This window comes from Tachyglossus aculeatus, chromosome 12 (assembly GCF_015852505.1).
Source record: "Tachyglossus aculeatus isolate mTacAcu1 chromosome 12, mTacAcu1.pri, whole genome shotgun sequence".
In the NCBI taxonomy this organism is placed as follows: Eukaryota; Metazoa; Chordata; class Mammalia; order Monotremata; family Tachyglossidae; genus Tachyglossus; species Tachyglossus aculeatus.
Window position 1 is genome coordinate 44,382,269 of NC_052077.1, and position 26,620 is coordinate 44,408,888.

At 51.0% G+C, this 26,620-nt stretch overlaps 1 protein-coding gene across 5 annotated transcripts; it reads left to right on the plus strand.

The window, feature by feature from the left end:
- The first annotated feature begins 2,703 nt into the window (after nt 1-2,703).
- FAM149A (family with sequence similarity 149 member A) lies at nt 2,704-25,560 on the plus strand. Of its 5 annotated transcripts, none has more exons than XM_038755342.1 (15): nt 2,704-2,815; nt 9,976-10,086; nt 11,529-11,661; nt 12,717-12,859; nt 15,185-15,319; nt 17,273-17,443; nt 17,694-17,884; nt 18,957-19,099; nt 19,970-20,073; nt 20,836-21,057; nt 21,206-21,394; nt 23,272-23,392; nt 24,126-24,254; nt 24,367-24,469; nt 24,995-25,560. In XM_038755342.1, exons 1-15 carry the CDS (start codon nt 2,736-2,738, stop codon nt 25,066-25,068), a joined length of 2,049 nt encoding a protein of 682 aa, XP_038611270.1. In that variant the 5' UTR covers nt 2,704-2,735; the 3' UTR covers nt 25,069-25,560. The 5 variants fall into 5 exon arrangements, with proteins under 5 accessions (XP_038611270.1, XP_038611271.1, XP_038611272.1 ...); XM_038755343.1 differs by having other exon boundaries at nt 24,367-24,460; XM_038755344.1 differs by lacking the exon at nt 24,126-24,254.
- The last annotated feature ends 1,060 nt before the right edge of the window (nt 25,561-26,620 follow it).

A 26,620-nucleotide genomic window follows, 5' to 3' on the forward strand; every position in this document is an offset into this window, starting at 1 on the left:
TACATATCTATTCTATTTATTTTATTTTGTTAGTATGCTTTGTTTTGTTCTCTGTCTCCTCCCTTTAGACTGTGAGCCCACTGTTGGGTAGGGACTGTCTCTGTATGTTGCCAATTTCTTCCCAAGCGCTTAGTACAGTGCTCTGCACACAGTAAGCACTCAATAAATACGCTTGATTGATTGATTGATTGATTGATTGCACACAGTAAGGGCTTAATAAACATGATTGATGGATGCCCCAGCAATACTCATTCCTCGTGCCTTCTGTAGTGAATGGGTCGAAAAAGGCGGCAGCGCCTGTCCTTGCTACAGCCAAGTCATCCTCGAGCTGTTTTCTGGGCTTCTGTTCATTCATTCATCCATTCAATTGTATTTATTGAGCGCTTACTTTGTGCAGAGCACTGTACTAAGCTCTTATTTTACTTGTACATATCTATTCTATTTATTTTATTTTGTTAGTATGTTTGGTTTTGTTCTCTGTCTCCCCCTTTTAGACTGTGAGCCCACTGTTGGGTAGGGACTGTCTCTATATGTTGCCAACTTGTACTTCCCAAGCGCTTAGTACAGTGCTCTGCACACAGTAAGTGCTCAATAAATACGATTGATTGATTGGGAAAGTACAATACAGCAATAAAGAGAGACAGTCCCTGCCCACAAATAGCTCACAGTCTGGGAGGGGTGGAGGGGGAGAGACAAGCAGTGTGGTTTACCAGAAAGAGCACAGGCTTGGGAGTCAGAGGTCATGGGTTCTAATTCTGGCTCTGCCACTTGTCTGCTGTGTGATTTCGGGCATGTCACTTAACTTCTCTGTGCCTCAGCATCTGTAAAATGGGGATTAAGACTGTGAGCCCCACGTGGGACAACCTGATTACTTTGTATCTACCCCAGTGCTTAGAACAGTGCTTGGCACATAGTAAGCGCTTAATAAATATCACAATTATTATTATTATTACAAGTAAACAGATATCACTAACAATAAATAGAATTACAGCTATATACCTAAGTCCTGTGGGGCGGGGAGAGGGGCAAGAGAAAACGGAGCAAGTCAAGGTGATGCGGAAGGGAGTGGGAGATGAGGAAAAGTGGGGTTTAGTCAGGGAAGGCCTCTTCCCAGGCTTTTTCAGTTGGCAACCCACCTCCCAGCAGGCAGCCTTAGTGCCCACGTGGGATGGCCCCCAGGGAAATCTCGACCACATCCTCAGCCCACATCTATGGAGATGAAGAGAAGTCAGGCCAGCCGAATAGAAATCTGGGGTGGGACTAAATCAGTGAAGTCTGTCCTGCTGCTAGGGGTGGGGGAGACTCCCTGGGGGCAGCAGTGGAGGCAGTGTACTAAGCACTTAGTACAGTGCTCTGCACACAGTAAGTGCTCAATAAATATGATTGATTGATTGGAGGGTTCTGGGGATGCGGACAGTGGTGGATTCTGGAAGAGTTGGGGGCGGGGGTGGGGGCTGTTCTGGAAGCCAGGATGGTGGGTGGGAGTCAGGAATATTCTCAAGGTAGGGGAGGACCAGCAGTCCCTGATGTGGGTCTATGAAGGTTCCCCTGGAGGGAGAGGGCCTCTGAGCAAGAGTGAGGGTGGGGGCTGTGGGGGAGGGGAGGAGGGGGTATTCTCGGGTGCAGGGTGGGGATGGGGGTGTGCAGGCTCTGGGGGAGGGGGAGAGGGTCTCTGAGCCAGGAGAATAATAATAATTATGGTATTTGTTAAGCGCTTACTATGGGCAAAGCACGTTCTAAGCGCTGGGGAGGTTCCAAGGTGATCAGGTTGCCCCACGGGGGGCTCACAGTTTTAATCCCCATTTTACAGATGAGGGAACTGAGGCACAGAGAAGTGAGGTGACTTGCCCAAAGTCACACAGCTGACAGTTGGCGGAGCCGGGATTTGAACCCATGACCTCCGACTCCAAAGCCCGGGCTCTTTCCACTGAGCCACGCTGCTTCTCCAGGGATGGGGATGGAGCTCCACAGGCTTGGGTCAAGGAGGTGTGAGGGTGGGGGCCAGGCAGGGTCTGGGGGGAAGGGAAGAGAGGGAGGTCTCGGGTCCAGGGTGGGGATGGGGGTGTGCAGGTTCTGGGGGAAGGGGAGAGGGTCTCCGAGGCAGGATGGGGGTGGGGCTCTGCAGACTTTGGTCAAGAAGGTCAACTTATACTTCCCAAGCGCTTAGTACAGTGCTCTGCACACAGTAAGCGCTCAATAAATACGATTGATTGATTGAAGATGTCACGTGTCGGAGGCAATCAATCAATCAATCATATTTATTGAGAGCTTACTGTGTGCAGAGCACTGTACTAAGCGCTTGGGAAGTACAAGTCGGCAACACCTAGAGACAGTCCCTACCCAACAGCGGGCTCACAGTCTAGAAGGCAGAGTCTAGGAGGCAGGGAGGGTTCAGCCCCCCACCTCCCACTATTGGGTAGGGACCGTCTCTATATGTTGCCAACTTGTACTTCCCAAGCGCTTAGTACAGTGCTCTGCACACAGTAAGCGCTCAATAAATATGATTGATTGATTGATTTTTCCCTGCTGATCACCAGCCGATGCCCCGAGCAGCTCCTCGACTGGTTCTCTTTCCAGCATCCGAGTGAAGGCCGGGGCACCGAGGGCCAAGGCAGTGCCGGCGGGCTTCTCCCCCCTCCGGGATGGGCCAGGGGGCAGGGGGCGGGGCCGGAGGAGGAGGAGGAGGAAGCGGGGCCCCTTTCCCGCGGGCCGCGGACACGGGTGGGGGTCTCTCCATGGCCGGGCCCCGTGCGGCGCTCCCCCCGCGCCCCCCGCAGCGCTGCAGCCCCTCGGTCGCTGGCCTGGTCGTAGTCGGGTGAGTCTGAGCCGGGGGGTGGGCAACTAGCAGGGGATGCTTCCCGCAGGGGCTGTCACTGGACACTGGGGAGGGGGCTCCTCCCACCTTTCCTTCCTTCCTTCCTTCCTTTCTTCCTTTCTTCCTCCCTCCCTTCCTTCCTTCCTTTCTTCCTTCCTTCCTTCCTTCCTTCCTTCCTTCCATCGACCCCCGGCCCACGTCCTGCCCCGGGCCCGGAATGCCCCCAATCCCTCTGCCCATCCGCCAAGCTCGCTCTCTTCCTCCCTTCAAGGCCCTGCTGAGAGCTCACCTCCTCCAGGAGGCCTTCCCAGACTGAGCCCCTTCCTTCCTCTCCCCCTCGTCCCCCTCTCCATCCCCCCATCTTACCTCCTTCCCTTCCCCACAGCACCTGTATATATGTATATGTGTTTGTACATATTTATTACTCTATTTATTTTACTTGTACCTATCTATTCTATTTATTTTATTTTGTTAAGACGTTTGGTTTTGTTCTCTGTCTCCCCCTTTTAGACTGTGAGCCCACTGTTGGGTAGGGACTGTCTCTGTATGTTGCCAATTTGTATGATTGATGATTGTATGATTGATGATGATGATGATCGTATGTATTGAGCGCTTACTGTGTGCAGAGCACTATACTAGGCGCTTGGAAAGCACAGTCCAGCAATAAAGAGAGACGATCCCTCCCCACAACGGATTTACAGTCGGGGAGTGGGGGGCGACAGACATCAAATCAAGTAAACAGGCATCAATATAAATAAATACATTATAGATATATACATAATAATGATCAATCAATCAATCGTATTTATTGAGCGCTTACTGTGTGCAGAGCACTGGACTAAGCGCTTGGGAAGTACAAGTTGGCAACATAGAGAGGCGGTCCCTACCCAACAGTGGGCTCACAGTCTAAAAGGGGGAGACAGGGAACAAAACCAAACATACTAACAAAATAAAATAAATAGAATAGATATGTACAAGTAAAATAAATAAATACAGTAATAAATATGTACAAACATATATACATATATACAGGTGCTGTGGGGAAGGGAAGGAGGTAAAATGCGGGGGATGGAGAGGGGACGAGGGGGAGAGGAAGGAAGGGGCTTAACAATGATGACATTGTTAAGTGCTTACTATGTGCGAAGCACTGTTCTAAGCCCTGGGGGGAGGGATACAAGGTGATCATGTTGTCCCACGTGGGGCTCACAGAATTAACTGAGGCTCAGAGAAGTTAAGTGACTTGTCCAAGGTCTCACAGCAGATATAATAATAATAATGGCATTTGTTAAGCGCTTACTATGTGCAAAGCACTGTTCGAAGCGCTGGGGGGATACAAGGTGATCAGGTTGTCCCGCGTGGGGCTCACAGTCATCATCCCCATTTTACAGATGAGGTAACTGAGGCTCCGAGAGTTAAGTGACTTGCCCAAGGTCACACAGTAGACATGTGGAGGAGCTGGGATTCGAACCCACGACCTCTGACTCCAAAACCCGGGCTCTTTCCACTGAGCCACGCAGATATGTGGCGGAGCCGGGATTAGAACCCATGACCTCTGACTCCCAAGCCCGGGCTCTTTCCACTGAGCCACGCTACTTCTCATATGTATACGTATATACTTATGTATATAGAGAAGCAGCATGGCTCAGTGGAAAGAGCCTGGGCTTTGGAGTCAGAGGTCAGGGGTTCAAACCCCGGCTCCGCCACTTGTCAGTTGTGTGACTTTGGGCAAGTCACTTAACTTCTCTTTGCCTCAGTTACCTCATCTGTAAAATGGGAATTAAGATGTGAGCCCCCCGTGGGACAACCTGATCACCTTGTAACCTCCCCAGCGCTTAGAACAGTGCTTTGCACATAGTAAGCGTTTAATAAATGCCATCATCATTATTATTATCATCATTATGTAAGTGCTGTGGGGAAGGGAGAGAGGTGCCAGTGTCCACCCTGGCCGGCACTGGGGGCTTCGGGGACGGTAGCCAGCGATGGACCGCTCAGCCAAGAGTGACAGCCTGTCTGTCCTGGGACTCTGCTCAGCTCCAACCTGGTGGCCCCTAGCCCTTGGCCCTCTCGAGTCTTCCCGAAGGTGTGGCTCTCTGCTGCCACTTGGCTCGTGGTTATTTTTCTTTTTCCTCGCCTCGGCTCACGTGACGATATTTTTTGTTAACTGCTTACTATGTGCCGGGCACTGTACTAAGCCCTGGGGTAGCTACAAGGTAATTGGGTTGGACACAGTTCCTGTCCCACATTCAGTCATTCAATTGTATTTATTGAGCGCTTACTGTGTGCAGAGCACTGGACTAAGCGCTTGGGAAGTACAAATCGGCAAAAATAGGACTCACAGTCTCAAAAACCATTTTACGGGTGAGGTAGCTGTGGTCCAGAGAAGTGAAGTGACTTGCCCAAGGTCACACAGCAGACAAATGGTGGAGCTGGGATTAGAACCCATGACCTTCTGACTCCCAGCCCAGCCTCTAGACGCTATGGCATGCTATACTCCAGCACTGAGGCACTAGGGTTAGGGGCGGGCCACCCCACACCCCTGACTCTTCCCGCTTCACACTTTCAGTGACCCAGAATGTACCACCCCACACCTCTGACATCTCTACAATCCACCCCTCCCTCTCTATCCAAACTGTTATCCTGCTGATCCAAGAATTTATCCTAACCCTCCTTGGCTACCACATCAGCCTCCTCGCTGACCTCCCTGTCTCCTGTCTTCCCCACTACAGTCCATATTCATTCATTAATTCATTCATTCATTCAGCCGTATTTATTGAGCGCTTACTGTGAGCAGAGCACTGTACTAAGTGCTTGGAAAGTACAATTCGGCAACAAAGAGACAATCCCTACCCAACAATGGGCTCACAGTCTAGGAGAGGAAGACAGACAACAAAATAAAACAAGTAGACGGGTGTCGATACCATCAAAACAGATAAATAGAATCATAGAGATATACACGTCATTAATAAAATAGAGTACTAAATATGTACAAATATAAACAAGTGCTGTGGGGACAGGAAGAGGGTAGAGCAGAGGGAGGGAGTAGGGGCGATAGGGAGTGGAGGAGGAGCAGAGGAAAAGGGGGTTCAGTCAGGGAAGGCCTCCTTTAGGAGGTGAGCTCTCAGTAGGGCTTTGAAGAGGGGACGAGAGTCCCGGATCGTTTTTCTAAGAAAACATTCAGTCCATATCTCCTCCCTCCTCAAAAATCTCCTGTGGCTGCCCATCCACCGCAGCATCAAAGAGAAATTCCTTACCATCAGCTTTAAAGCAATCAATCAGCTCTCTCTCTCGCTCTCTCCCTCTCTTTCTCTCACTCTCTCTGTCCCAGTTTATGTTGCTGATTTCCTACTACAATCCAGTTTACTTACTTCACTCCTCTATGCCATCCTACTCACTGTACCTTGATCTCATCTATCTCAACTCGGACCCCTTGTCTATGTCCTCCTTCTGTCCTGGAACTCCCTCCTCCTTCATATCTGAAAATCCACCTCTCTTCCCATCTTCAAAGCCCTCCTAAAATCACCTCTCCTTTTAGAGGCCTTCCCCAACTAAGCCTTCATTTCCCCTACTCGCATTCCCTTCTCATTTATGCACTTGGGTCTGTAACCATTAAGCACATTGATTTTTCTGTCCATACCCATTTTTTTTTTGTTAAGCATTTACTATTGCCAAGCACTGTTCTAAGCACTGAGGTAGATCAGGTTGTCCCACCTGGGGCTCCCAGTCTTCATCCCCATTTTACAGATGAGGTAACTGAGGCGCAGAGAAGTTAAGTGACTTGCCCAAAGTCACACAGCTGACAAGTGGCAGAGCCGGGATTAGAACCCATGACCTCTGACTCCTAAACCCACGCTCTTTCCCCTGAGCCACGCTGCTTCTCCAATAGATACTTATCCATCTATAATTTATTGTAGTGTCTGACTCGCCCTCACGTCTGTAATAATAATAATAATAATGGTATTTGTTAAGCGCTTACTATGTGCAAAACACTGTTCTAAGCGCTGGGGAAGTTAAAAGGTGATCAGGTTATCCCACGGGGGGCACACAGTCTTAATCCCCATTTTACAGATGAGGTAACTGAGGCACAGAGAAGTTAAGTGACTTGCCCAAAGTCTCACAGCTGACAGTTGGCGGAGCAAGGATTTGAACCCATGACTTCTGACTCCAAAGCCCGTGCTTTTTCCACTGAGCTATGCTGCTTCTCCAATAGATGCTTATCCATCTATAATTTATTCTAGTGTCTGACTCGCCCTCTAGTCTGTAAACTCTTTGTGGGCAAGAATGGTGTCTATTGTATTGTATGGTATTGTATGGTATTCTCCCAAGTACTCAGTACAGTGCTGTGCACTCAGTGAGCGCCCAATGAATACCATTGATTGATTGATTGTATGTCCCAAATACCCAGTTCAGTGCACCAAGTGGACTGAAGCAGAAGAAGCAGAGTGGCTCAGTGGAAAGAGCACAGGCTTTGGAGTCAGAGGTCAATCAATCAATCAATCAATCGTATTGAGCGCTTACTGTGCACAGAGCACTGTACTAAGCGCTTGGAAAGTACGAGTTGGCAACATATAGAGACGGTCCCTACCCAACAGTGGGCTCACACTCTAGAAGGACATGGGTTCAAATCCCAGCTCCGCCAATTGTCAGCTGTGTGACTTTGGGCAAGTCACTTCACTTCTCTGTGCCTCAGTTCCTCATCTGTAAAATGGGGATTAAGACTGTGAGCCCCCCGTGGGACAACCTGATCACCTTGTAACCTCCCCAGCGCTTAGAACAGCGCTTTGAACATAGTAAGCGCTTAATAAATACCATCATCATTAAGTGAATGTTCAATAAATACTACTACCATTACGACCACTACCAATACTGGTATTACTACTACAACTAATAAATGTTTCAGCCCAACATTTGTTTCCAACCAGTGCATCAGTTGCTCTCAGGGCACATCTGGATGTGAGTCAGATAAAGAGGTGTAAAAACAGTGGATAAAGGGACAGCTCTGAGGCCCCACACATCCTACAGGTGGATGGGGAGGAAGATTAGGTAGGGTGTCAATTTTAACCTGGGGACAGGTGAGTCCTCACTCATCATTAGCACCCTGTCTGGACTATCTTCCTCATCTCTAGCACCTTATCTGGAACACACTCCTCATTTTAACACCCAGTCTGGAATAGCCTCTTCTCTTCGTAATACCCACGTTTTCTCTAACACCCAGTCTGGTTGTTAGACCACATCTTTTACAACCACTCTAGAATATCCTCGTTTTCCCTGATACCCACTCTGGAATTTCCCCCAGGACCTCACCAGGGTAGGAGATGTTGGTAAAAGAGAACAGGACGGGGGTGAGCAGAGGCCTCTGTCCTCTTCTTCCAGCCTCCATATGGCAGAGCTGCCTGACCTTCAGGAGAGTGGTGAATTTGATGGGAAGCCAACCATATCAACTTTCTCCCTTTCTCACTTTGACGTGGGATCCAGCCTTAGATTTTCAGTTTTCCCCAAGTGCTGGCTTGGTGGGGTGCTGGGATTGGTTTTTGCTTGTGTTTCATCTTTCTGGCTTTTCAACATGACGGGAATCGATGGGCTGGGCTTCTGGGGGTGGCTTTGGGCAAGGGGGAAAATGGATGATGCCATGGTTCACTGAATAGGAGTGTAATGATTAACACTGAGTGCCAGTCTGCAAGTGATGCATCAGCATGTTTGTTGTGAGAAATTTCACGACAGAAATTTCTCTCAGCTGCCAGAGCCCTTGGATCAAATGGATCTCGGGGTGGGGGGGGGGGGGTGTTAAAAATAAAGGAGGCAGTGTATACTAGTGGAGAGAACTCAGGTCTGTGGGGTAGGACACCTGGGTTCTAGTCTCCGTTCTACCACTGGCCAGAAAGGTGACCGAGAAAGATGTTTCACCTTTCTGGGCCTCAGTCTCTCCATCTGAAAAATGGGGGTACAATACCTGCTTTCCCTCCCTAAATGTGGATACATTATGGGACTGGGACTGTGTCCAACCTGATTATCTTTATCAACCCCCATGTTTACACAGTGCTTGGCAAATAGTAAGTACTTAATCATTGCACAGTGCTTTGCACATAGTAAGCGCTTAATAAATGCCATTATTATTATTATTAGTAGTAGTAGTATTCAGTCAATCAATTGAGCACTTGCTGTGTGCAGAGCACTGTATTAAGTGCTTGGGGGAGTACAATAAATTAGGCAGCAGGGTAGACATGATCCCTGCTCTCAAAATTTATAATCTAGTAGGAGAGACAGGTGTTAAAATAAATTATTATAAAAATAATTAAGTATGGAAGTGCATAGGTGATGTAGAAAAGGAAGGCAAATAGGATGGGGACATGAGAGATGAGACATTAGTTTGGGAAGGCTTTCTCGGGGAGATATGATTTCAGGAGGACTTTGAAAATGGGAAGAGTGGTATTATTAGAGTGTAAGCTCTAGGAAGGCAGGGAATGTTTGTCTTGTTATTGTCCTCTCCCAAGTGTCCAGTGCTCAGTGCTTTGCATGCAGCAAGTAGTCAGTGAAAATCATTTATTGATTAGTTGTTTGAGGGCAACAATTGTTCTGCTATGTAGGAAACTCCTCTTTCGGGTTGTCCTAAATATCGACAACTCAGCACCATGTCAGTTGTTGTGAGACTTGAGTGGTCAGAAGGTTTTGGAGTTGATTTTTCCTTCAGGAAAGGGGAAGGGGGGAAGGGGAGGGGCAAGAACAGGAAGATCTGTGTGCTAATAGTGGCTGAGCATGGGACACTTGGTAGGGCAGTCTGGCATAATAAAAACAATAATAATTATTAGTATTATTATTATGACATTTGTTAAATACTATGTGTCAGGGGCGGTACTAAGCGCTGGGGAAGATACAAGCAAATCTGGTTGGACAGAGTCCCTGTTCCACATGGGGCTCACCGTGTTAATCCCCATTTTACAGATGAGGGAACTGAGGCACAGAGAAATTAAGTCATTTGCCCAGGGTCACACAGCAGACAAGTGGCAAAGCCGGGAATTAGAACCCCGGTCCTTCTAACTCCCAGGCCTGTGCTCTATCCACCAGGCCACGCTGCTTCTCATGGGGCAGAGCAGCTAGGATGGGCAGCTGAGAATGGGGCAGGGAGGGCGGGCACTATCACACGTTGGCTCTTTGCTATTTCTCAGGAGGGGTCTGCCGGACAACCTGGGGGACCACCGTTCTGCTGGGAAGAACAGGACGCCCCTCCCACTCCAGTTCACCAACGACGTGCAGGACGCCATCCGCAGCTACACCTGGTGAGCACTTGCCTTTGACGCCCTCCTTTCCGCCGGCCAGCAGCCAAGGGAGCCACGCTGGCTAATTGGGTGAAAACTTGATTCCAGTGGCCTGGTTCTTTCGGGGTTTATTAGCATTCATGTTGGTGTTGTAATATTGGCAATTCCCTGGTTTGCAGGCCATTGGGACAGCTGGAAAGGAGGAAGGTGGGGAGAGGGAAGAAAAGAAGGGAAGAAAGGGAGAGAGAGATTTTGTGAGATTGTCTCCGACCTCCCCTAGAACTCTGGCTCACAGGGTGGTCCCAGGGTGGCGATTGACTAAGAGGGCTGGTCAGGGGGACGGTAGAACCAGAGCCATTCATTCATTCAATCGTATTTATTGAGCGCTTACTGTGTGCAGAGCACTGTACTAAGCGCTTGGGAATTACAAGTTGGCAACACATAGAGACGGTCCCCAGCAGGCTCACAGTCTAGAAGGGGGAGACAGACAACAAAACATTAACAAAATAAAATAAATAGAATAAATATGTACAAATAAAATAGAGTAATAAATATGTACAAACATATATACATATATACAGGTGCTGTGGGGAGGGGAAGGAGGTAAGGCGTGTGGGATGGGGAGGGGGAGGAGAGGGAGAGGAAGGAGGGCGCTCAGTCTGGGAAGGCCTCTTGGAGGAGGTGAGCTATCAGTAGGGCTTTGAAGGGAGGAAGAGAGCTAGCTTGGTGGATGTGCGGAGGGAGGGCATTCCAGGCCAGGGGGAGTGTTACATCTACCCTCGTGCTGAATACTTGGCACCCAGTAAGAACTTCACAAATATCACTTCTTATTATTCTTCTTATAAATGTTTCATCAAGATGCATTAGGTATATAAGCAATGGTTCTTTCCCATGTCCTCCAACCTGTACTTTCCCTTTTGAAGGGGAGGTAAGAATTAGATTTCTAGCCCCCAGAATTCCAAGTACCAGAAACATACTTGCCCATATTATTGATAAAATAAAGCTAAGCAAAAAAAACATGCTGATTACTGTGGTCTGAGCAGTCTCTAGTCTCTGAAGGGAGATCCTGGAGGCTCGGATCTAAGCAAGTGAGAGCCAGAGCAGTGAGGAAGGGAGGAAGGGAAGAGCAGCAGAATCCAGGAAGGCAGGTGAGCCTGAAGTGGAGGAAAGCAGCCATGGGGAGAATCCGGATGCGGAGGGACAGGGCCCGGGGGGCGGGCTCGGCATGTCAATCAATCAATCAATCAATCAATCGTATTTATTGAGCGCTTACTGTGTGCAGAGCACTGTACTAAGCGCTTGGGAAGTACAAGTTGGCAACATATAGAGACAGTCCCTACCCAACGGTGGGCTCACAGTCTGTCGGTGCATTAAGGGTAAGAGAGGACGGAGGCCAGGGACGGTGGGACGCGTTCAGGGCCCCAGGCCCTGCTGGGATTCCAGCCTCCTGTCTGTCCCCCTAGTGAGTCCGTTTCCTCCCTGTCGTCGAGTGGATCCGCCTCCCCAACCGACCTGAACAACTCGTGGTCGGGCATCCAGAGCGTCACGACCGGGCTGTCTACCGAGCGGAGCTCCATCTACTCCTGGAGGGACGATGTACGGACCCGACGACCCATGATAATAATAATAATGATGGTATTTGTTAAGCGCTTACTATGTGCCAAGCACTGTTCTAAGTGCTGGGGGAGACACAAGGTAATCAGGTTGATGGGGCTCACAGTCCTAATCCCCATTTTACAAATGAGGTGTCTGAGGCACAGAGAAGTTAAGTGACTTGCCCAGGGTCACACAGTAGACAAGTGGCGGAGTCGGGATTAGAACCCATGACCTCTGACTCCCAAGCCCATGCTCTTTCCACTAAGCCACGCTGCTTCTCATCGGGAGATGTCATTCATTCATTCAATCGTATTTATTGAGCGCTTACTGTGTGCAGAACACTGTACTAAGCACTTGGGAAGTACAAGTCGGCAACATATAGAGATGGTCCCTACGCAACAACGGGCTCACAGTCTAGAAGGGGGAGAGAGGGTGGCGTTGGTGGGAGGGGGGCTACCGCGAGGCCCCAAGGAGAATCACCACCGCCCTCTCCCACCCCATATCCAGCACCATCCCAGGCCCCTTTCCCTGGTGATAACAGGGAACGCAGTATGGGGGCGGGGTGAGTCCAGTCCAAGCCCGGCTCAGCCTCTCATTCGTCCATTCATTCATATTTATTAAGCACTTACTGTGTGCAAAGCACTGTGCTAAGCACTTGGGAAAGTACACTGCAACAATAAAGAGTGACAATCCCTGCCCACAACGAGATCACAGTCGTGGGGTTGGGGGCGGGGAGAGACAGACATCAATGAAAATAAACAGACATCAATATAAATAAATAGAATGACAGATATATATACATAAGGGCTGTGAGGAGGGGAGGGGGGGAAGAACAAAGGGAGCAAGTCAGGGCGAGACAGAAGGGAGTGGGAGATGAGGAAAATTGGGTCTTAGTCTGGGAAGGCCCCTTGGAGGAGAGGTCACTCAAACCCTTAAGGCTGAGGCTGCCTGGCAGGGCCTTGTGACAATTGCCCATGGGCGGGGGGTTCTGACTTGGCCTGCCGGAAAGACCCCCTGCCCGTCCCCTGAGCGCCCATCCTCACCCCCGCTCCCAGGAATTGGACAGAGCCAGTGCCCAGCGTGTGCAGCAGCTGCTGTGGGAAGTGGACGAGGCGCTGTTCGACGGGAAGGTCAGCCCCCAGACCCGGAACCTACAGGCCGAGTGTGCCGAGTGGACGCAGCGGTCACTGCATCTCAGGTGGGGGGCCGCTGGGCTGGGGCTGGCCTGTGTACTGGTCAGACGAAGCCTATGGGCTTCCAAGAGCTCACCCAGGGAGTCTAGAGGCTGCCCTAGACCTAGACCGTGTCCCCTAGATGGGGACAGAAGAGCAGGCTTTGTTTCAATGTGGTCATTCATTCAGTTCAATTGTATTTACTGAGTGCTTACTGTGTGCAGAGCACTGTACTAAGCGCTTGGGAGAGAACAATACAACCATAAACAGACACAGTCCCTGCCCACAACGAGCTTTCAGTCGGGGGTGGGGTGGGGGAAGGAGACAGACATTAATATAAATAAATTACAGATATGTGCATAAGTGCTGTTGGGCTGGGAAAGGGGGAAGAACAAAGGCAGCAAGTCAGGGAGGTGCAGAAGGGAGTGGGAGATGAGGAAAAGTGGGATTGAGTTTGGGAAGGCCTCTTGGAGGAGATGTGCCTTCAGTAAGGCTTTGAAGGGGGGAGAGCCATTGGCGCATTTGAGGAGGGAGGGCATTCCAGGCCAGGGGCAGGATGTAGGCAAGGTGTTGGGGGCAAGACAGAAGAGATGGAGGCCCAGTGAGAAGGTTAGCAGCAGAGAAGCAAAGTGTGCAGGCTGGGATGTAGAAGGAGAGAAGCGAGGTGATGTAGGAGGGGGTATGGTGATGGACTGCTTTAACGTGCAGCTAACTCAAAGCCTAATGTTGTGGCTGTGCAGCTGGAAGCTGGAAAACTGCAGTGGCCGCAGGGTAGGGCCAGCTGGAAGATAGTGGCAGAGTGGCAGCAGCAGTGACTGGGTAGGGGCAGGTAGGAAACCGTGGCAGTGGTGGCAGAGCAGGGGCATCTAGGGCACGGCAATGGTAGGACAGGGTATCAGGGCTACAGGAGGCTGTCTGGTTGCTCCTCCCCGGCACCCAGCCTGGCCGGATCGCCCTGTCTAACAGACTGTTTCCCGCCTCGCCTCCGGTTTCCTTCCCCCACCCACAGCCCCTGGGCTCCTCGAAGCACCTTATTTATATTAGGGTCTGTCTCCCCTTCTAGACTACAAGCTTGTTATGGGCAGGGAATAATAATAACAATAATAATAATAATAGCATTTATTAAGCACTTACTATGTGCAAAGCACTGTTCTAAGCGCTGGGGAGGTCACAAGGTGATCAGGTTGTCCCACGGGGGGCTCACAGTCTTAATCCCCATTTTACAGATGAGGTAACTGAGGCCCAGAGAAGTTAAGTGACTTGCCCAAAGTCACACAGCTGACAATCGGCAGAGCCGGGATTTGAACCCCTGATCTCTGACTCCAAAGCCCGGGCTTTTTCCACTGAGCCACACTGCTTCCCAAGGAATATGTCCTTTTACTGTTATATTGTACTCTCCCAATCGCTTAGCACATTCATTCTTTCAGTAGTATTTACTGAGCACTTACTGTGTGCAGAGTTCCATACTAAGCTCTTGGGAGAGTACGGTACAACAATAAACAGGCACATTCCCTGCCCACAGTGAGCTTACCAGTCTGGGGTCAGGGAGGGGTGGAGACAGACATTAATATAAATAAATGAATTACAGATATGTACATTAGTGTTGTGGGGCTGGGAGGAGGATGAACGAAGGGAGCAAGTCAGGGTGATGCAGAAAGGAGTGGGAGAAGAGGAAAGGGGGGCTTTAGGGAAGGCCTTTTGGAGGAGATGTGCCTTCAATAAAGCTTTGAAGTGGGGGTAGTAATTGTCTGTCAGATTTGAAGAGGGACGGAATTCCAGACCAGAGGTAGGACACGAGCGAGGGTTCAGTGGCGAGATAGACAAGATCAAGGCTCAGCGAGAAGGTTAGCATTAGAGAAGCAAAGTATCCGGGCTGGGTTGTAGTAGGAGAGTAGTGAGGTGAGGTAGGAGGGGGCAAGGTGATTAAATACTTTAAGGCCAATTGTGAGGAGTTTTTGCTTGATGCTGAGGTGGATGGGCAACCACTGGAGTTTTTTGAAGAGTGGGGGAACATGTCCTGAACGTTTTTGTAGAAAAATGATCCATACAGCAGAATGAAGTATGGACTAGTGTGGGGAGAGACAGGAGGTCAGCAAGGAGGCTGATGCAGTAATCCAGGCAGGGTAGGATGAGTGGTTGTATTAACATGGTAGCAGTTTGGATGGAAAGGAAAGTGCAGATTTTTAGCGATGTGGTGAGGGTGGGGTCGACAGGATTTAGTGGTGCATTTAATATGTGGGTTGAATGAGAGAGAGGAGTCAAGGATAACACCAAGGTACAGTGCTCTGAGCACAGTAAGCATTCAGTTAATACGATTTACTGACTGAATGACCTGTGTTTGTGCCTTGCAGGGTTTTGGGCCAACAGCTCCTGCTCCCCTCAGATGAAGGTTTCCAACACTTCCAGGCCACGGCTACTGGCCCCCTTAGGCCCAAGCCCCTCCCCAGCCTGAGTGAAAGCAGCCTCAGCAGTCACAGTGACAATCAGTACGTAGCTTCATGTTATCTATCCCATCTCAGGCCATCCCAGCATCCCCAGTTCCACAATCCCATCTCTGGCCATCACAACCCATCACCCACCCGCCATTCCACCTCCGGCCACGGCAATCCCTTCCCCATCCTGTGACCCTCTCTCCCACCCCATCTCTAGCCACCTCAGTCTCTTCCCCACCCAACAACCCATCTCCAGCCATCTCATCCCTGCCCAGTACCAGGTATCCTTCCCCAGTGGTCCGTGTTCCTGGAGGCGAGCAACATGGCACATAACCACTCCTCAATAATAATAATGATAATAATAATAATAATAATAACAGTGGTATTTGTTAAGCATAAACACTATATGCCAAATACTATTCTAAAAGCTGGGGCAGTTATGAGGTAATTGGGTTGGGCACAGTCCCTGTCCCATATGGGGCTCACAGTCTTAATCCCCATTTTACAGATGAGGTAACTGAGGCCCAGAGAAGTAAAGTGACTTGCCCAAGGTCACACAGCAGACATATGGTGGGGCCAGAATTAGAACCCAGGTCTGCGTTCTTTCCACTAGGCCATGCTGCTTCTTGAAGTATTCAAAACCCCTCCAGCTTATCTCTGTCTCAGGCTAGACTGATGGAGGAAGAGACCATTTGCTTTTATTAGAATCCTATTTATTGAACACCCTCTTTTATGCCAAGAACTGCGCTCAGTGCTAGGGAAGATACAAGAGAATCTGATCAGAAACAATTCCTGTACCACTGGGGCTCAAAGGTTGAGAGAGAGGTACAACAGGTATTTTCTGGGAAGTATCGTGGCCTAGTGGAAAGAGCACAGGCCTGGGAGTTAGAGGATGTACACCCTATTTATGGCTCCACCACTTACCTGCTCTTGGACCTTGGACAAATCTCTTCTTGGTGCCTAATTCCTCATCTCAGTCCATCGCATTTATTGAACACTATCTGTGAACAGAGCACGGTACTAAGCATTTGGGAGAGTAAATATAACAATATCACAGACACAGTCCCTGCCCAAAATGAGTTGACATCTAGAGCCCTGTAAAATGGGGATTCAGCATGTGCTCTCCATCCTACTTAGACTGTAAGTCTCACAGGGAACAGGGAATGTGTCCAGTTGAATTATTGCTTCCATCCCATTGCTGAATACAGTGCTTGGCATAATAGTAAGCGCTTAACAAATGCCCCAAGTATTATTACTAGCCCCATTTCATAGATGAAGAGGCTGAGGCCCAGAGAAAGTTAAGTGATTTGCCCAAGTTTACCCAAGATGCCAGGGGCAGAGCTTGGATTTGAACCACGGTAGAAACAGCGTGGCTTAGTGAAAGAACCCCGGCTTGGGAGTCAGAGGTCGTGGGTTCTAATCCCGGCTCCGCCACTTGTCAGCCGCGTGACTTTGGGCAAGTCACTTAACTTCTCTGTACCTCAGTTACCTCATCTGTAAAATGGGGATTAAGATTGTGAGCCCCACGTGGGGCAACCGGATCACCTTGTAGCCCCCCAGCGCTTAGAACAGAGCTTTGCACATAGTAAGCGCTAAACAAATACCATCATTATTATTAGTACAGTGCTCTGCATACAGTAAGCGCTCAATAAATACGATTGAATGAATGAATGAATTATTATTATTTTTTGGGCAAGTCACTTAACTTCTCTGTGCCTCAGTTACCTCATTTGTAAAATGAGGATGAAGCCCGTGAGCCCCATGTGGGACAACCTGATTACCTTGTATCTACGCCAGCGCTTAGAACAGTGCTTGGCACATAGTAAGCGCTTAACAAATACCCATCGTCATCATCATCATCATCATCATCATCATCATCATCCCGACTCCCACCCCATGCTTCCTCCACTGGATGGCACTACCTGCCCGTTTGTCTCACCTGCACTGGCTGTTGGCATTGGCGTGTTGAGTGGTGCGGTTTGGCTGATTTGGGGACTTTGGTTTTAGGCTGTGCATCTCGGGTTCCCCGCTGACCCTCGAAGCCTCCCCGCGGCACACGGCCCAGGACTTCTGTCTCCCAGGACCCCCGGACCTTTCGGCGCTCCCCTTTCTGGAGGAGGAGATCATCGCCCAGGAGGGGACCATGGAAGAGTACTTTGCCTTCGACAGTAAAGAGCTGTAAATAGAACTCGGCCTTTGGGAGTTGGAGTGGCCCCTCTCCCCCGGGTCTCCCCCAGATCCTCCCCCACTGGGACACACCCCACCCAGGATGGCTCCCCTCCCACGGTCCCTGTGGGCTCAGGCCCAAGTTGGACGGTCCAGGAGGGGCCAGGCCCAGCCCCGGCCCCGAGGTGACCCTGGGCAAGGGGATGTCAGGCCCTGCAGGGGATCCTCATCCCTTCGACCCCGGTGACTTCCCCTCCCACAGTGAGGAAGAGAGCGTGGAGAGGAAGAGAGCCCAGCGGGCCCTGCAGAGGAGGCAGCGGGGTCTCCCCCCGGTGTCCCCGGTGGACTGCATCAAAGAGGCCGTGGTGGCGGCAGTTTTCGACCAGGCCTGGAGCTGGCTGGTGGGGCTGCTGGAGGGGCCCATCCGGAGGGACCGGGAAGCCGCGCTCGCTGGTACGTCAGCGAGCAGGACCGGCCGGGAGAAGCAGCGTGGCTCACTGGAAAGAGCACGGGCTTGGAAGTCAGAGGTCATGGGTTCTAATCCCGGCTCCACCATATAATGATAATAATGGTATTTGTTAAACGCTTACTGTGTGCAAAGCACTGTTCTGAGCGCTGGGGAGGTTACAAGGTTGATCAGGTTGTCCCACGTGGGGCTCACAGTTTTAATCCCCATTTTACAGATGAGGTAACCGAGGCACAGAGAAGTGAAGTGACTTGCCCAAAGTCACACAGCTGACAGTTGGTGGAGCCGGGATTTGAACCCATGAACTCTGACTCCAAAGCTCGTGCACTTTCCACTGAGCCACGCTGCTTCTCTACATGTCTGCTGCAGCCACATGTCTGCTGTGTGACCTTGGGCAAGTCAGTTCACTTCTCTGAGCCTCAATTCCCTCATCTGTACAATGGGGATTAAGACTGTGACCCCCATGTAGAACAACCTAATTACCTTGTATCTAACCCAGTGCTTAGAGTAGTGCGTGGCACAAAGTAAGTGCTTAACAAATACCATCGTTATTATTAGTACTGATTGGTTGATTGACAGGACAGGGATTATGTCTACTATATTGCACTCTTCCAAACGCTCAGTACAGCGCTCTGCCTACAGCAGTCTGTGTGTTCCTTGAGGGCAGGGATTGTGTCTACTAACTCTATTGTACTCTTCCAAGCGCCCACACAGTAAGTCCTCAATAATAATAATAATGATATTTGTTAAGTGCTTCCTATATGCCAAGCACTGTTCTCAGTGCTGGAGTAGGTACAAGGTAATCAGGTTGTCCCACGTGAGGCTCACAGTCTTAATCCTCATTTTACAGAAGGGGTAACTGAGGCTCAGAGAAATTAAATGGCTTGCCCAAGTTCACACAGCTGACAAATGGCGGAACCGGGTTTAGAACCCATGTCCCCTGACTCCTAAGCTCGTGCTCTTTCCATTAAGCCACACTGCTTCTCACAAAGCCAGGCTGTTTCTCAAGAAGTACTGCTGATACGTTGACTGATGGATTCTCCTTCTCCACTGGTGAAGAGGGGAGTAAAGTGACAGAGCATTTGAAAGCTGCTGAAAGCCGGTTGCCACGGCTCCCGACCTCCCAACCCGCCAGCGTCCCGCCCTCCCGGGGCTCTGAGATGCGAAGCGCTTCCTTCCCCGCGACCCTCCTCCCAGCCCAGGTGAGTTCTGCCCTGTCAGCCTTTCACCCCTCACCTGTCCCACCTCAGCCCCCACCCAGGTCTCCCCACCTGCCCTGCCCGGGTTTCCTCACCACTGGCTTCAAAGCAGTCAATCACTTCACCCCCTCCTACCACACCTTGCTACTCTCCTGCTACAATTCAGCCCTCACACTTCACTCCTCTAATGCTAACCTTCTCACTGTACCTCCATCTCGTCTATCTCACCTCCAGCTCCTCACCCACATCCTGCCTCTGACCCGGAACCCCCTCCCTCCTCAAACCTGACAGACAATGACTCTCCCTGCCTTCAAAGCCTTATGGAAGGCACATCTCCTCCAAGAGGCCTTCCCTGACTAATCCCTCCTTTCCTCTTCTTCCACTCCCTTCTGCATCTCCCTGACTTACCCCCTTTTTTCTTCCCCTCTTCCAACCCCACAGCACTTATGAACGTATGTATAATTTATTTATATTATTGTCTGCCTCTCCCTCTAGACTGTAAGCTCCTTCATTATGGGCAGGGAACATGTCTGTTTATTGTTTTACTGTACTCTCCCAAGCGCTTAGTACAGTGCTCTTCACACAATAAGTGCTCAGTAAATACGATTGAATGAATGAATGAAGGAATGTTACCCCTGCTTGTCCCCTCCAAGACCCTTCCCACCCAGGTCGCCTTGACCCACCCAAGCCATTCCAACCTGGGCTCCCCAAGACTGGATCTCCCCTCCAGTTCTACCCAGGTCTGCCCACCTGTCCAGCCTGGAGGGACACAGCTTTGGCTTCCCTCTGCTTGGGGCAGAACGTGGCTCCTCTTCCCTCCCCCTGCACTGGGCTAGCATCCTTGTGAAAACTAAGTCTTCTGTCTCCTGCTAGATTCAGCGATTCTCCAACCACTGTTACCGCCAGCTGGCTGGTGTGATGACCATCCAGGCAAAGCCCCTGCAGCAGAGACAAACGGGCCCTGCTGAGAAGCCAGGGTACATGCTGGGGATGGGGGCAAGAAGCAAGAATGAGCAGGTTTGGGGTGGGAGGCAAGGAGCCGGGTTGGGGTCCAGGGCCAAAGCCAATGGGACAAGGACTCTCTTTGCTCCTTGAGAGCAGTGAGGATCTATGAATCCCTCCTTACCTCATTCCTTCCTTCTTCCCACCCTCTTTCCTCCCTTTCCTTTCCCCCAACCACTTTACTGGTGCTCTGGTTCTGTTGCCGAAATCAACTCAATCAGCAGTATTGTCTGGGCATCGCTGAATGTGAACCCGTTGTTGGATAGGGACCGTCTCTATACGTTGCCAACTTGTACTTCCCAAGCGCTTAGTACAGTGCTCTGCACACAGTAAGCGCTCAATAAATATGATTGAATGAATGAATGAATGAGTGCCAGCACTGTACTAAATGTGGGGAAAAGTACTGCCAAAGCAGCGCATGTGCACTTTGCCCTCCAGGAGGTAGGACACCCATGGGGTGTCATTGCTTCCCTGACGGTGTGCCCCTCCACCTCCAGGCCCGTTCGACAGTCTGCCAGGCCTCGAAGACCAGGCTGGCTACACGCCCCATCCTGACCTTACTCCTGGAGCTCAGTCCAAGGCCTCAGGGTTGGGAGTGCTTATCTCTGTTGTTCTTGCATGATCAGAAAGTCCGGGCACTTGGGCAAAGGGTAGGCTGGGACAGCCACAGGCTGGACTCAGGGTGGCTTGGAGACGGTGGGGCCTAGGGGGATGACAGACGTTGGATTCTTCCTCAGGTTCGATCCCGAAGAGCGGGCACTCACGATCCGCACCAGCCTGCCTGGGTCTGCACGAGTGGTACAGACCCCGGACTCCAGAGTCCGGTCGGCATCCCGGGGTCCCACGGGGTCCAGCAGGAAACCCCTCACACACCGCCGGCTGCCATCTCTCGGCCCTGACCCTCAGAGGTCCAAGACGCCCACTGTGTACAGCGATGAGGTGCTCCGGGGCACAAGGCTGTGAGTTCACTTCCCACCAGCGAGTCCCCCCAACCAACCCCTCAATCCCCATCCTGCCCTGGACCCCGCAAATGCCCCACTTTCCCCTTACTCCCCACAGCGAGGGTGAACCCTCAGGTGCCCTGAAATACCACTTCTCCCCAACCAGAAATCTTGTGTGTTGGCCACGTCCCAGCCTCGACAGCGTTCCTGACCCACACAGACACGGCCTGGCCAACCAGCATGAGCAGACACATGGGTTCCTCGCCACTGGGGGACAAAGTGGAGGGCCCAGTGGAGAAATAACTCAAGGAAAGCTTCTAGAGGGCAGCAATGCACTCTATTGGACACCAACTGGGTGGGCTGAGGGCTATGCAGAGGGCTGTACTGAGTGCCTGTTTGTTTGTTTTGTTTGTTTTATGGCATTTGTTAAATAGTTACTTTGTGGCAAGCACTGTTCTAAACACTGGGGTACATACAAGTTTACCAGGTTGGACGGTTTCTGTCCCACATGGGGCTCAAAGTCCAGGTAGGAAGGAGTAGGATTTAATCCACATTTCACAGTTGAGGAAACTGAGGGACAGAGAAGTTAAGCGACTTGCCTAAGGTCATCCAGAAAACAATTGGCAGAGCTGGGATTAGAACCCTGGCCTTTGCTCTTTCCACTAGGCCATGCTGCTTTTCTGTGCACCTGTTGCAGGTATAGAAATGTACTGGGTACCTGATGGGTATTGAGCAATAGGGAGCATACTTTAAAAGTAGAAGATCTGGTACGGAGAAGCAGCATGGCTCAGTGGAAAGAGCATGGGCTTCGGAGTCAGAGGTCATGGGTTCTAATCCCAGCTCTGCCACGTCTGCTGTGTGACTTTGGGCAAGTCACTTAGCTTCTCTGAGCCTCAGTTCCCTCATCTGTAAAATGGGGATGAAGACTGTGAGCCCCCCATGGGATAACCTGATCACTTTGTATCCCCCCCAGGGCTTAGAACAGTGCTTTGCACATAGTAAGCACTTAACAAATGCCATTATTATTATTATTATTACGGACCCTCAGGGAGCTTCCTAGAGAGACTGTGTCAGTACCTAGGCCTAAAGGGCCAGAAAATGGGTGGGCAGTGGTGTGGGGAGGGTGGAGAGTTTCCCCCAACCAGGGACAGTGGCTGGTATTCTCCAGTGGCACTTTCTCCCAGGTGGTCTTTCCCTTTCCCTTTCCTTTCTTCCACCTTTTCCTATCCTCTCTCGATCAATCAGTCAATCAATGTCACATTTACTGAGCACCTACTGTGTGCAGAGCACTGTACTAAGTGCTTGGGAGAGTACAGTATAACAATAAAACACATTTCCTGCCTACAATGAGCTTAAACTCTAGAGGGGGTGCAGACATTGATATAAATAAATTACGGATACGTACAGATGTAGTAGTAATAATAATAATAATAATAATGGCATTTGTTAAGCACTTACTATGTGCAAAGCACTGTTCTAAGCACTAGGATGATACAAGGTGATCAGGTTGTCCCACATAGGGCTCACAGTCTTAATCCCCATTTTACAGATGAGGTAACTGAGGCTCAGAGAAGTGACTTGCCCAAAGTCACACAGCTGACAAGTGGAGGAGCCGCGATTAGAACCCATAACCTCTGACTCCCAAGCCCTTGCTCTTTCCACTGAGCCACGCTACTTCTCTAGTACTGAGGGCCAGGAGGGGCGATGAATAAAGGGAGCAAGTCAGGGCGAAGCAGAAGGGATGTGCCTTCATTTAGGCTGTTGAAGGTGGGGAGAGTACTTGTCCGTCGGAAATGAACAAGGAGGGAGTAACAGGCCAGAAGCAGGACGTGGGCAAGAGGTTGGTGGGGAGATAGATGAGATCAAGGTACAGTGAGTAGGTTGGCACTAGAGGAGTGAAGTGCACGTCTGGGTTTTAGTAAAGGTGAGTTGGAAGGGACAAGTTGATAAAGTTCTTTAAAGCAGATGGTAAGGAGTTTCTATTTCAGGCAGAGGTTGAAAAGTAAAAATGAATCAGTTGAACTTATTGAGCTCTTACTCTATGCTGAGTACTATACTAAGCATTTGGGAGAGTACAAGTCAAGCGCTTAGTACAGTGCTCTGCACACAGTAAGCGCTCAATAAATACGATTGATTGATTACAATATACCCATTGGTAGACATATTCCCTGCCCACACCAAGTTTACAGCCTAGAGGAACTACCACCTGCTGCACACATGTCCAAATCCTAGGTTTGCCGGCTTGGACCGCCTGTCTCCACCGCCTGCCTCGACGGCTCGGAACAAGCTACCTCCCATTGGCCCAGAGACAAGAGAGCCGTCACCAGCAACGCCGGGATCTCGCCAAGGCTGGGTATGGCCCATTTCCTTTCTTCCATTTCCATGGCCAGAGGCTGGAGAGAGTGGTGCAAGTATCTCCCCTGTCCCCAGAAGCCACGTGACCTTGGCCTCCTCCCTCTCTGCGTTTGAGTCCACCTGGAGGGAAGCCAGCGGTGGGTACGCCCTCAGGTATAGATATGGACCTAGGCATGTGTGTTTGCCAGCTCCAATGACTGCTGCTGCTGCAGAGGCACAAGTGCCCTGGGATGCCAGTTGTTTGCTCAGCATTCTGTAAGGACCTGCCCAGATGATCCTGAATCCTTGCCCCATTCAGCCCCGTGTCCACCCAGCCCAGGGCACCAGGGCACTGGGGTGCACAGGGGCTAGACAGCTTGGAGCATGTGGCCAGGGTGATAGTGGGAGCTGCAGAGGGAGTGACCCTCAGAGATAGTCACAGAGGTTTCCAGCTCAAGGGTGATCGACGCCAACTTTGTGGGTCCAATTTTGCCCCAGCCCCTCCACCCCTTGTCCCACAGTCATGGTCCTCTTTCAGCAGCCTGAACTCTGACCCCCAGGGCAGCCAGATAAGGGACTGAACACAGGTGACGTTGCAACATTGAGGTGCCTGGGGCAGGATTGTGTCCAGCTGGCAAAAATGGCCCAGGTCCAATGCCAGTTCTGACACCGGCTGTGGGAGCTTGGTCTCGGGGGCGGGGGGGCGGGGGGGGGGGGGTTGTGGCTTTAATCTTGACTATTTCCTCCTGCAGCACCGAGCCAAGCGTCTCCTCAGCCGGGTGTCCAGCGCAGTGCCCAGAAGCCCCGAGCGGCAGCCCCTGGGCGATAGGGCGGGGGTGGCCGATCGGTTTTCCAGACCCAACACGACCCATGCATTCAGAGTAGGTCTGGCTGCCCTTTACGCCACTGCATACCCTCTGCCCCCTACCATGAGCCAGTAGGCTTGGGAGGTGTGGTCAGTCCATGGCAGCCTAGGTGATTTCCCCAACACAGGCCGATGCACCGCAGAAGAGGTCGTTGACCCCCATGGAGTTCACGGGCCACACGTGGACCAGGCAGAGTCTAGGAGAACCAAGTTTCCTGAGCGGTAAAGTCGGTAAAAGGAGGGGAGGGCCTATATGAGGGTCAAACGGTGGCATGTGGCTTGGTCTTTCCCACTAGACTCTCTGAGGCAGGGATTTTTATTTTCCCAAATGCCCAGCACTGTGCTCTGCATGTGGTGGGCTTCTATAGTCAGGATGGTCTATCCAACAACTCTGACACTCTTCCAGTGACCCAGCACCAACCATTCCACATCCCCGACTCTTCCCTCTTCACCTCTGACTCCCCTCTAGTAACCCAGCATGGACCATCTAACATTCCTGACTCTCTTCTCTCCATTCCTGATTCTCCCCTAGTAACTCAGTAAAGGCCCTCTCCAACCTTGACTCTCCCCAAGTGATGTAGTACAAGACCACTCAACACTCCTCTCCTCCCTGACTCTCCCTCCTTTACCCAGCCTGGATCACCCCACACCTTCAACTCTCCCTTCTCAACTCTCCCTTCAGCCCCTGGGGTAAGACAGAAATACCTGTGTTCCCCTGCCCAAGCCCCATCCATTTCTCTTGCCATGTGATTTCAGGGCCCCAGAACCCAGCCAGACTCTTCCCCAGGAACCAGTCAGCTGCAAGAAAGAAGTTTCAAGTGTTATTTTGAGAGGCCCTGCTTGGAACACTCCCGTGTCCCATGGGCCTGCCACGGACTCTGTCTTCACATGCTGAGAGGAGCCGAGGAGTAAAGGTCAAGTGTTGCAGTCCACAGCCCCTGTGTCCCTGCCCGAGTCATGGACGTGCCGGGAACGACCCTCCTGTGTTTGCACCAAGGAACCCAAGGACCGAGGAATGCGTGTCTTTCCCTAGGCCATAGGGTGCCACCACCTCAAGCTCAGTCACTCACAAACACCTACACCAAGTCATGTACTCACTCTCACAAACACACGTACCCACTTTTGTACTCACACCCACAAACACATACATATACATACTCACCTTAATGAATGTACACATACACTCTGTTTTATCCCTTCTCATCTCCTCCGTTCATTCTGCTGGCGAGTCCGGGTGTGGCCACTAATTCATATTCGAAGTTTGCATTGTTATCTTCAGTTGGTCACCATTTTAAAAGGCCAAAAAAAAAGACACTTTGGAACTCCTTGTTTGCTTCCTTTTTCCACATTCCAGACATTCAGCACCCTCAGGCACCACCTCCCCGTCACCCTCCCTCCAGCAGCAAGTCAGTGCCACCGTCTTTTACTTGGCCCGGGATCGCGAGTCAAGGGCCAGGGTGATGCAGCCAGAGGTTAAGGAGGGACAAGGTGGCCAACAGGTTGTCTCCATTTAACTGTTGCCTCGGTCCACTTCTACCTGGCCAAATGTGGCTTAGTGCAGGACCTGGCCCTGCAGCTGGTCAGCTGGCCTCTCCTGCTGGAGTGACCAACTCCCCACCCCAGAGGTCATTCCATGTATTGTTGTAATGTACTCCTCCAAGAGCTTAGTACAGTGCTCTGCACACAGTAAGAACTCAATGAACACGACTGAATGAACCTGCCCTCTTCCCTACTGAAGCATGGGATAGGCAATGTCCTTAACCAGTTTTCCTCATCTCTGTCCAACTGTGAGGCCAGGCCCTGCCCTAAACCATGCCTAGCCAGGTGGAGGTGGGCGAGGGTGGCAGGTATGTGGGGTCACCCCATTGTCCATCTTGTCCCTCAACCTCTGTCTACATCACTCCTGCCCCTCCCTGCCTCTGCACTAGGCCAACCCCCGACTCCTGCCCACAATGTTGTATTCATTCATTCAGTCGTATTTGTTGAGTGCTTACTGTCTGCAGAGAACTGCACTAGCACTTGGGAGAGTGCAGTATAACAAAAAAATAGACACATTCCCTGCCCACAAGCTTACAGTCTAGAGTTGTATTGCCAGGCTTGGTAAAGGTCGGTCCCCTCTCCTTTCCCTGCGGAAGGAGCCAGCGAAGGGGACCCCAGAGTGGCCCCTTCCATCTGCCAGATGTCAGGCTGGGGATCCAGGGACTCCAGGCTAGGGACACAGAAGTGGGGGCTGATGTCCCCTTAATGTTCCAGCTGCGGAGGAGATGGGGCCAGTGTCCCCGGGTCCCAGCTGTTGGAGGGATGGGGCAGTGTCCCTGGGTCCCAACAGTGTGAGGGGATGCGGCCTGTGTCCTCAGGTCCCAGCTGTAGGATAGGGAGGAG